This window comes from Python bivittatus, unplaced genomic scaffold (assembly GCF_059951505.1).
Source record: "Python bivittatus isolate LINGU-HERP-01145 unplaced genomic scaffold, Pbiv_v1 ctg000530_np1212, whole genome shotgun sequence".
Lineage (NCBI taxonomy): Eukaryota > Metazoa > Chordata > Lepidosauria > Squamata > Pythonidae > Python > Python bivittatus.
In genome coordinates, this window is record NW_028277085.1 from 10,779,445 (window position 1) to 10,790,737 (window position 11,293).

The 11,293-nt window shown below is 42.5% G+C and overlaps 1 protein-coding gene across 2 annotated transcripts in view; it reads right to left on the minus strand.

Annotated features, from left to right (window-relative positions):
• ARNT2 (aryl hydrocarbon receptor nuclear translocator 2) overlaps positions 1-10,759 on the minus strand; it is a 106,902-nt gene extending 96,143 nt beyond the window's left edge. For both annotated transcript variants that reach the window (XR_015797507.1, XM_007432111.4), the window contains exon 1: positions 10,467-10,759. Coding sequence is in view for 1 of the 2 variants with exons in the window: in XM_007432111.4 (XP_007432173.2) it covers positions 10,467-10,497 (31 nt within the window). In the remaining variant the exon portion in view is untranslated. The remainder of the gene's footprint in view (positions 1-10,466) is intronic.
• Between the last annotated feature and the right edge of the window lie 534 nt (positions 10,760-11,293).

Here is an 11,293-nt window from a genome sequence, read left to right on the forward strand (position 1 = left end):
TGGCTTCTGTTTGCTTGTTTTGAGATCGCCAAGCCTCATTTCTCAGAGGCAAAACAGGCACGCCATTAGGTTGTAAATGCCACTACAGACCATGGCTCGGGGTAAAACCCAGAAGGCCACAAATTCAAGCCTAAAGATTGGGTCGATGGGAGGACTTTAAGGAACCACTATCCAAGCTGGCACTACCAGCACACTTTAGTCTCTTGCATAGTACAAACCCAGACCATATGGTTTATTTATAGTTCAATGTCCCATTAGTTTCTTTGGGGTTCATCAAGTAACACAGTTCACTTAACCGTGTTGTGCAAACCTAGCCAGAGTAAGCCAGAAACTACACTGCGGTCTATCAGTTGCAATCAAGTAATCTGCATCAAATCGGCTATTCCTTCTCAGCTTCATATTAACAAGGTGTTTTCTATAAAATAGATTCAAGGATACTTATATGACTTCCTTTTCTCTTCTGCCTAACAGTCCATGTCAACTTCTCCTCCTCTTCTTTCATATTTCCCCAACCATGCTATTACTAGTTCTTCTTCTGAGCCTCATAGATACTGTTATCCTAAAGCAACTGAAAGTGAGCATCTCCATTCCAGATGTGCAACTACTTGTTAGGTATTTGAAAGACACACTGGATGCCCTTCTCCCAAAAGAACTAATTTGGACAAAAGCCACATTTCATTTCATTTCCATTCTAATTTAACCAAAATTAAATCTAGTCAGTATGATAACTCTCAAGTCATACATTATGTATTTATTTAGAGAATGTATATGGCATCTCATCTTCAAGAAATAACTCTGGATGGCTAACAACCAATACACAAGAAACAAACCAGTATGATAAAACCCCTATAAACTAAACAAAAATACAATTAAAAATAATCATAATACAATAGCCGAGGAACTATGCAACTCAGTCTCAACAGAAAAAAATATATATATTGGGCTTCCCTAATATTCTGGCCTTAACTTCTGGGGAATACTATATATTTAATTATTAAAATTATTAAAATTATATACATTATATAATTTTATATAATTTAAAGTATTTAACAAAGTATAGGTTTAATCATTTTTCCCTTCTCCCTTTTGAGTCCTAGACTATACCTCTGCTTCTGCAAAAGATATTTGACCAAGCTGGCTAGCAAATCTTGGAGTTCCTTCTCAAGTTCTCCTACCTCCAGATCAACCACTTCATAAACATAACTTTATGTGAAGTAAGCTCTCTTGAATGCTGGAGTGCTTCTTTCTGGAATCAATAAACTCACAGCTAGGATGAAAGAAATGCCAAGCACCGAATGAGTGGTCAAATGCTAGCCGCACATTAAAAAACCAGCTGAGAAGATTTAATTAAGAGCATTTAAGGAAAGCAGGCTGTTAAGTGGTTTATCTCTTCAGGTATTAAGGAAGAACCATGATCCCCAGTAAACTCTTCAAAATACCTGCTAGTGAAGCTTGAATCAGAACTTTTCCTTTCTCTGCAGGTTTTATAGGAAGTACTAGGTACCGATTTTGTCAGCTCTAATATTTTGCAAAGCCTTGCAAATTCGCCTAGGAGCCAAACTGCTCTCACTATTTATAACACTATCAGCATATATAAGAATTGCTCTGCTGGACCAATCCAATCTCCACCTGGCTTGGCATTCTGCTATCAACAACTGGACGCTTCTGGGAAATTAAGACGCACGCAATGACGTCAATAGCAAGCTCTCCCCTGTTGTCTTTTTCCCCCAGTACCCAACATTCTGAAATAAAGTGCCTCCAAACCTGGAGGTTGTACAAATGTATTAAAATCAGTAGCCACCTCTGCATCTTGCAGCCATCCCTGCGATATTAATTGTGCATTGTGAAGCAGCATTTCAGGTTTTTTAGCTTTACGGGGTGCAAGCAAAACGCAACCAAAGCACAACCGAAGAACATAACTAGATCCCATCTGGATCCCGCCAAAGCGCACCTTAGTCCAGAATTCTGTTTCTTACAATAGCCAGCCAAATACAGTATCTCTGGGATGATTGCAAGCCAGAGATGGAAATATCTCTCTTGCCATGAAACTGGAATTTGAAGGCATGCTGTTCCCAATCCAGGAGTGACACCAACTCTTCAACAATTAGCCCTGGATAGACCTGTGAATTTATGCAATTCCCCAATTGCTGCCCCAAGCAAAAAGAGAGAAGAAAGGCAACAATAAGTGACATCAAGGAAACTCTACAGACCTCTGTTTTGGGCTTCTAGAGAATGCATATTGCAGCCCAGATCTCTCACTAATGGTTAAATAAAACTGTGCACTGATGTAGCATAATTAAGAATCAGGACAGTGAGCACAGTTAGCATTTGGGCATTCGCTTCTCTTCTCCTTGGTGGGAAAAAGGCACTGAGCATTCTCTCTGCCAAAGAGAACTGAGATCGGCTGAAATGTGTCGCACAATCCCGGCATTCAGTGCTGTTTAAACAATGGTCACAGAGAAACCAGATGAGGGCTTAATGTAACTCTGCAGCGACTTTAAAAATACTGTATCTCGCAACTAGGTCCCCTGACTGTAACAGATGAACAAAAGCAGCTGGTTAGACACAGGAGATAGGAAAGAATAAAAGATCAAGGAGAGGAAAGATAAAGCAAAGACAAAATAGAAATAAGAGTTTAGCAAAGTAAAAAAATAAAAAAAAACCAAAGAGGAAATGAAATGAAAGGGAGCAAACAAAAGCAAGAGAGGATTCAGAAATGGAAGAATGGAAAACAAACATAGGCAACTGCTTCTTCCAGGGAATATCTCATTAGTGGCAACAGTTTAAATTAAGGAGGTCCTTCAAGACTCAATCCAGTTGAAAGTGCTGTCTGAAACCACTTTGGCCCAAGATGCACAAACCAGGAGCTTCGGAATGACATGCAACTCGACTCTTCAGCTTTGGGGGTGACCCCCAAATAGCCACTGGATTATTATTTCCAATGCAATGAAAGGTGAAATGAATTAAATACATAGGGGGCCATTTAATTCATTTTATTTAATCTGAATCAAGTCTGGCATTGAAATGCAAATGAAATGCCATCACATTTTATTTCTGACTCTGTATACAGGTGGTCCTCGTTTATCAACCACTCATTCAGTGACAATTCAAACTTGCGACAGTGCTGAACGAGTGGTAGTTATGACTGGCCCTTGAAGTTCCAGCTGTTGCAGCATCCCTGCAGTCACGTGATCATGATCTGGGTGCTCAGCAACTGGCCCGGATTCCCAACCATCGCAGCATCCTGCAGTCATGTAATTGTTATTTGCAACCTTCCCTGCCAGCTCCCCACAAGCAAAGTCAATGGGGAAGCTGGCAGGAGGTCAGAAGTGGTGGTCACATGAGGTCCTCGCTTAATTATGGTAACTGGGGACTGCCAGAACTGTCGCTGAGCGGCACAGTCATGTGGTGTCACACTTTACAACTGCATCACTTAGCAATGAAAATTCCAGTTCCAATTACCATCATTAACTAAGGACTACTTGTATTTTGAAGAAACACAGCTCTAGGCATACTGCTCAAAAGCCAAGAGAAGACTTTGCTCCCAATGAGCTGCAGCCTTTCCTTCACAGAGGTCCTGTTCCAAGGATAGCAGGCAAAAGGAGAAAGGACTACCATTCGTGCTAGCTGAGAGTTATGGGATTTGCAGTCAAATATATCTGGTGGGTAAGGTTGGTGTAAACCAGGGGTCCCTAAACTCTTCAGCTCATCGACGCCTTCATGAAGTTATATATTTTTCATTGATCACCCAACATTTATTATATGAAAATAATTTAATAAATACTACTTTAATAGTACTATGAATAACAACAGCAACAACAACAATAATCGATAAACGAGGCCAGTAACAACACACAGCTGATAGAGACAACTCAAGGCTTTCCAACCCTGGGAAACACTGTCTCGCCGCTAGCCATTTCACCTTCAAGACTAGGGACCGGCATGGAGCTCTACAGAGACCTGCCATCATTTATGGACCATCTATTGACCTCCAGACATTTATCAACCCCTTGAATAGCCCATCAAACCTTGGGGGTTGATACTGACCACTTTGGGAAGCCCCGGTGTAAACCATGGTAAAGAGAACTGGTTGTATTCTATTACCCACTCCTGCTCTGAACTACACTGTTAACGCCAGTTTGAATCATACAAAATTTATCCAGACTGAAGCATCACTCCGTAGTCCCTCTTCAGTTTTAAAAGTGGCATGCCCACAGCTTTGGAAATGAAAGAATCTTTTGAATGTATGCCTCCCTTACAATCATTTAAAAAAAAAAAAAACCCAAGCACCCCCCTCTTGTATCTTCCTCCATAAATCAAAAATGTCAGGAGAAACAGTAGCCCTTCATCACAAGTTATGGTTTTGCTGACAGTTTTAAAATTAAAAGCTATATCACGGCATGACTTGGAAGCAACATACGCACTCACTCCCTACAGCCAGAACTGGATTGAGGGCTCATAGACGAGATGGATGAAGCTTCCAGGAAGAACTTTTCTTATTCAATACCTCTTCTTTTCCTGTGTACGCTTAGGAAATGCTCCACAAAAACGTTATGGTGTGACAATATTGCACCTGGGAGCATCTCCTTTGAACATCAAGAATGCTGTTAGACATTTCTATAGTTAGTGCAGCAGAGGGGAGATAGAAAGTGACGAGGGTTCAAGTCTTTCTTTTCAGAGCAGAGAGATGCTACCCTCAGCCAACACCATACCCTCTGCTCTGCTGAGTGAGGTGATAACAAAGCTTTTGAGTTTTATTGCCCTTTAATCAGCAGAGAACAAGGCAAGAAAACTTTCACCAGAGCCCACCAGACCTTCTCTGCTGACTCAGAGCGCTATAAGTGTGTTTGCTTCCTAACGTTCCATGAAGCCCCATCTGGACAAACAGCTGGAGAAAAGTCAAGGCACTTCGTTTTTGTATATGATAACTACAGCAAGAATATTATATGAACAAAAGTGGAAAGGCTGGTGTGGGTCTTCCAGGCTGTGTGGCCGTGTTCTTGAAGTTCTGTTTCCTAACGTTTCGCCAGCACCTGTGACCGGCATCTTCAGAGTGCAGGAGCACAGACAGCAGCCCCTCGTTAACAATTCAATAGAAGAAAAAACCCTGTCTAATCCCCAGGAAGATACACACAGATGCTGACACCAAAACAAGCAGCCACTCAGTAACCCAACCCCCCACACACACCCCCAATACCCACAACAGGGTCACATCATCCTTGGCACAGAGAGAACCGCTCCTGTCTGTGCTCCTGCCCTCTGAAGATGCCGGTCACAGGTGCTGGCGAAACGTTAGGAAACAGAACTTCAAGAACACGGCCACACAGCCCAGAAGACCCACACCAGCCATCGTATGCCGGCCGTGAAAGCCTTCAACAATACACAAAAGTGGAAAGATTTGGCACTGCCCACAATGGATGACTGGTTGGTGAAGATGATGGAACTTGCTGAGATGGCTAAATTGACTTCCTTAACTAGAGAAAAGACAGCATCTACATTTATGGCTGACTCGAAACCCCTTATGGACTTTTTGTGTGAAACAGAAAAAAATGAATTGATGATTCATGGTTTTGATTAGAAAAAATAATAAAAAAGAGAGTTTTCTTTTATGTAACCATAGAGTATGAGGTAATTTTGTATTTGTACTTATAATTGCTGTAAAGAAAATCAGAAGCTACTTCTATTTCTTTTCATTCTTCCTTTTTGCACTTTTGGCTCTTTCCTTGTTTTCTTTTTTCCTTTCTTTCTCTCCTTTACTTTCTATCAGTTCTTGTTAGTTTTTATCTTTGTTTCAAAATTCTTAATAAAAATGTTATGAACAAAAATATTCTGAGATATTTGCCTTACGGAATTCATTCATAAATGGGGGCTGGAAATTCCTCCTGGAGTTTCCAAGATTCTGGCTCTACCCTAATACTAGCATTCAAGATGCCTTACTGCAATCCTCGCTTCCTTGATTTCATCCAACTGTGTGGGGCTTGACAGCTAGTTTCCGGGAATGTATGGGAACACTTCCAAACCTGGGAAAAGGTGAGGGGTCAGCAGAGTCAACTCTTGGGGAGGACCTGCTTGAAAACACTCCCGGGCCTTGTTACAGTTCCTTTCTGGAAGCTAGAAAATGCCTCTGCTGGGACTTGAGCCAGGAAAAGGGATGATCCATCCTCAGATCAAAGGGTGTTTCCGGCTAGCAAACAGCTAAGCAGAATCTCAATATTTCTTTCCTTTGATAGAGATCCTGCTTCCTGCTCTCTCTTTCCAACATTTTTCTAGGCAGGACTGTTCTACTTCTGGTTAAAAGCTAAGCATTGTATTTCGGTTAAACCGAGTATCTTCGGTTAAAGCTCAACCTGTTTCCACCTTGAATCATTTCAGCATGAAGGCCTTGTTAATTTCATCAGTGTTTATTCCCAGGTAATCATGCCTAACGCTGGAGTCCTACCTCATAAAATTAATAGATTTGGATCAGCACAGTGCTGCTTTTGAATGCCTGTCACTTATCACAAATAGTCAGCAACTCTGAATAAAGATACAGGGAGTCCTTGGGTTAAGAATGCCCAGGTTACAGACGACCCATAGTTAAGAATGGAGCCTATTGTAGCAAAATTCGAGTTAAATACTCAGTGGTTCGAGTTCATTACACAATGCTACTTATTCAGTATTATACAATAATACCTTGGGAACGGAACTCATTCTTAAACTGGGGACTACCTGTAGTATAAAATCAGGATGATAATCTCTAGCCAGAGTTTGAAATTTCCCTGTTCAGCAAACCACAGTTAGGTTTTGGCTCATGGTACATGTGTTTAAGTGCAAAGATTTATATGCAACTGATATATAAAAAGTCAGCAATCTATGACTCTGTATTTTTGGGCTAAACAATGGGCTGGTTCACATGTGATAATAAACCACTAGCTCTACTAAACATGATTAAATCACGATTTAATGCATTATACTAAGCTGTGGTTTGTTTATCCATGGTTGATTGCATAAACTATAAGCTTTTAGGGTTCCAAAACATACTAAGCCATAAGACATATGTATGCACACATTTATCAACTTTGATCAACTATTAATGGTTGCCAATGCCATTTTTCATTAAAATCTAAAGTAATATAAATTACTGAGCTATTATGTCTATTTAATTTATATTAACCTGAGTGTAAGTCCACTGTGACTCAAATATACTGTTAAATACATGTGATTAAAAACAATCCTAATCATATTTCCAGTTGACTAATTTTATCTACTGAAAAAAAAAGATAAAACAGATCAAATTAAAGTGCCATTTCTTTACTTCTTTTTTTTTTTTAAGTTGTGCTTACCAAACAGAAGTCAAATAAACATCTTAAACCACATCTCAGCCTGTTTACGGCAGTTTTTCCATGAGGTTCACATTAATGCCAAGGACTGTGTTGTATGCCAGCTTGGGTGGGTGGGAAGCACAGCCACGAAGCTACCCAGAAGATAGCAGACTTAGAGGATTGGTTACAATGCAGCCAAACTTGTTCCCCTTCTAAACTCATTTTGTGGATCCTGCTTGACCTCCTCTAAAAGGTGACAAAATTTGCTGGTGCTTGAAACCTGATTTCTGACCTTGTGAAATCAGTCCATGGTTCACAGCAGGACCAGAAAACCATTTATTTACTTGGTTTCCACAAAGGGCCAAGAACCGTATCTTTTAAAACAGTGTTGCTCAACCCTGGCAACTTGAAGATGTGTGGACTTCAACTCCCAGAATTCCCCAGCCAGCATGGCTGGCTGGGGAATTCTGGGAGTTGAAGTCCACACATCTTCAAGTTGCCAAGGTTGAGAAACACTGTTCTAAAAGGACATAGATGTGAAATCGCCAAATATTAGGAACTTGGGCCACATTCCCTTCTTAAGCTTCCATCAAACCCTGATTTTCATGTGAATATTTAAAGCTTTCTAGTTAAAAATGGATCTCTAAGCCAGGCTGCCTTTTGTTCTCGTTTTTACGAAGCTTGACTCTTACAAAGAAAAGCGACTCCGTTTCAACCTCAGCAGATTTATAGAGGTCATAAAATGGGCAAATGCCAAGTTCCATTTTTGTGATTAACAGCCTGATCCAAAGTGGGCTTATGGAGGACTTGCTGTGTATTCAGGCATGAATATAAGCATGCATTGCAGAGCAAGGCTGCAGTTCTCAGATTCAGAACATTTTTAGCCAGTAAACAACATCAGAATCAATAGCTATGCTTTTTCCAAGCGAGCAAAACCATGAAATGATAGCCTTAAATATTTGTTCCACCAATGAGACCCCAGAGGTTGGCTCCCCATCCTCAAAAGTCTGGAGAAAAATCTAAATTGGGACTAGCTAGATCCTTCCTTAGTACAAATTAGTACGTTCCAGTTTTCATAGAAGTTTTCTTTAGAAAAGCGGAATATTTTCTGAGAGTAGAAAAGGACTTCCAACTAATCTAGTTACACTTCCCTAACTTATTCAGATCTGTTAAAAAATAATTCCAAGCCTTTCTCCTCCTCTTCAAAAGAAATGTATACATTATCATACTGTCCAAACCATGCAGCTTATTTCTAACTATACTGTATCAAACTTGCTGTTTGATTTTTGCTATTACAATGCTACTATATGTGTGTTTGTTTATGAAACACTAATCATAACACATTAGAATTAAAGGGAAAGCTGGAGGGGGTTTACCTTGAAAAAGAAGGCGAAAGAATGAGACAACAGGAAATACTCAGTGTATACTCAGGGAAGTTGGAACACTTTGACACTGAAGTACAAGAACATGAAAGCTATCTGCCCCCTCGAGTTTTATCTCTGTTTCCAGCACTTTCTTCTGTGCACACCTGTTCCCCAAATCCACAATAAACTAAAAATGCAGAGATTAGCACAGTGTAATTGACTCAAACTACAGTTTGCTTAATAGTGGTTTACTAAATAAATCCAAAAATTACACAATATGCAGCTAAACCATAGATGCTGTGATTTAGTGCAATGTCAGAACCAGGGAATTTATGCCATAGACTGCCATTACTCCAGATTTCATATAAAACACCCACCCCCACCCCGTCATACAGGCTGCCTATCACTGTGAAAGTTTTCAAGCCTCTGTATAAAGCAAATTGTGATAACAATATAATTAACTGTGCCTGAGTTCACACAACATCTTTACTGGGATTAACTGAATTAATCCAATGATCTAGGTTTGTGCAACAGAGCAAACAATAAAACAGCCACATGGGTTGGTTTTGCACAATGAGCAATAAACTAGTTTCTAAACTACAAACTAGCCAACTTCCTTTAAACCCAGCTTGTTAAAAATAAGCCTCTAGTGCAGAGGTGCTTAACTTTTTTGTGCCATGGACCCCTTTGAGTGTCTGGTGAAATCTCAGACAAATGTATTTAAATAGAATAAAACAGTGAAAATAAAATTGTAGTAGCTATAACTTTTTTTCCATTAAAAGAGAGCAGGAAGCTTTTGGGGACATTTCAAAATGCAATCCCCAAAGGCCAGTTTTTCCAAGGCTTACCGATGTTGAAACACCACATCTAGTTATTTACAAGTATCCCTAAAGCTGCAGAAGGACCACGGCCTGCTAGTTGCAAATGTTTTATACACTATTCCAACCTTGCTGATAAATTTGGTGCTTCCTATGAGGATTCCTAACATTCAGATCACCCCTAATGCTTCCATCTTCAGCCCCTGCAAGTGTTAACATCTATGCCCAGATGCAAAAGGCCTGGCTTGCTGGTCTGTGTGGATCAAAAGCCAGGATTGTTTTTCATCAGTTGGGAAATCCTAAGGGGAAGGATCTACTTAACATTTTTTTCCATGCAGACAGTCCCCAAACTCCGACTCTGGCCTCTCACACAGTGTCAAAAATGCTAGACATCTCCCGAGTAGCTGTCAATCGGCGCAAAGTGAAGACAGTTGTGCCCGGGAAGGCAAGGGAAGGCAAGCCATCCTCAAGGGCGCAGGTGGCTCGCTAGGTCTCCATCTCTGTGCACGATCGCTATTCCTTCTAGCCGGGCACGGAGAGGCTCTACAGGGCCGGAATTTGGAGCCAGAGATGCTCCCGCCGGCTGCGCTCCTACGACGCGCTGACCCACCAACTCGCCAACGACCCATCTTATCAGGGCGCCTTGCGCGATGCAACCCGTGGGGTTCGCTTATCGGGCCGTGCTGACTCGAGGCGCTGGGTTCACGAGCACCCCGAGCTCCATTAACTACGGGTACGCGTGTTGTGATAACAGCCACTGAGTCTAACGAGACCTGCTGCTCCCGACGGAGCTGAAGCTTAGAAATCAAGTCAGAGGGGGCGAGCGGTGGCTGTCGGGCCGAGAGATTCCCCCAGAGACAGACCGCTGGGGCCGGGGGGGGGGGCGGGGGAGAGAGTGCGTAAACACCCTGGCCGATTCCACCGGACCTTCCAGTTTGCAAGACCTTGCAGACTTGCAAGCAGCAGCAGCAGCAGCTACTCACCGGGTGGATTAACAGCCGCCGGCGTTGCCATCTTGTCTCGGGAAGAATTAAGAGAAATGCAAGCTGGGAGGGGGGGCGATGGGGGGGACTGATGCTCCGAGCAACCCGGGAAGACGGAGAGCGGGCCAGGTAGCCCGCAGGGAAACGCCTTCCCGCCTGCAACAACACAAAGGGAGGCGTCCGCGCAGGGGCGCCCGGCTCGCCACGCTCGAAGCTCTTAACGCGCAGCAGCTCAAGATGTCTGATCGGGTGAATCTCTTTTTCTTCTTCTTTCAAATTTCGCTTCTGCTCATGCTCAGCATGTCCCCCCTCCACCGAAGTGAGCATGTGCCAAAGGGCTGCACATGGGCAGTGGGCAAGTGAAGCCGGCTGCCCTCACTTTGCCCTGACTACCGGACTGCTTTCCCCATCCCTTGGACCGCCGCGCGCTCGGCTCCTGCGGTCGCAGTTGGCGGAGGAGCGCGGTGGAGTAGCGAAGCGGATCCCCAAATAGGGCTCTCACCTGACCCCTCAGGGATTCTCTCTAGATCCGGTGGTGTATACAAGGGAAAGTGGATCGTCAACTTTTTAACATGCGGTTTTTTAAAAAGCTGTGATGTCAAACTTCGTGCAAAGTTCATCCATACCGTTTAAATACATATGGGTTTGCAGAGAGCGCAGTCCAATGCACATGTACTCAGCAGCTTTTTTGCACGATGTGCTAGGCCATGGATCGCTTAACTATAGTTTCCACAGTTCACCCCATGTTGGGGCTTTGCGCCATATGCTAACCTGGAAATAGGCCAAAATGTGAACCCCACTGAGACTTGGGTTCAGATTGCTCTTTG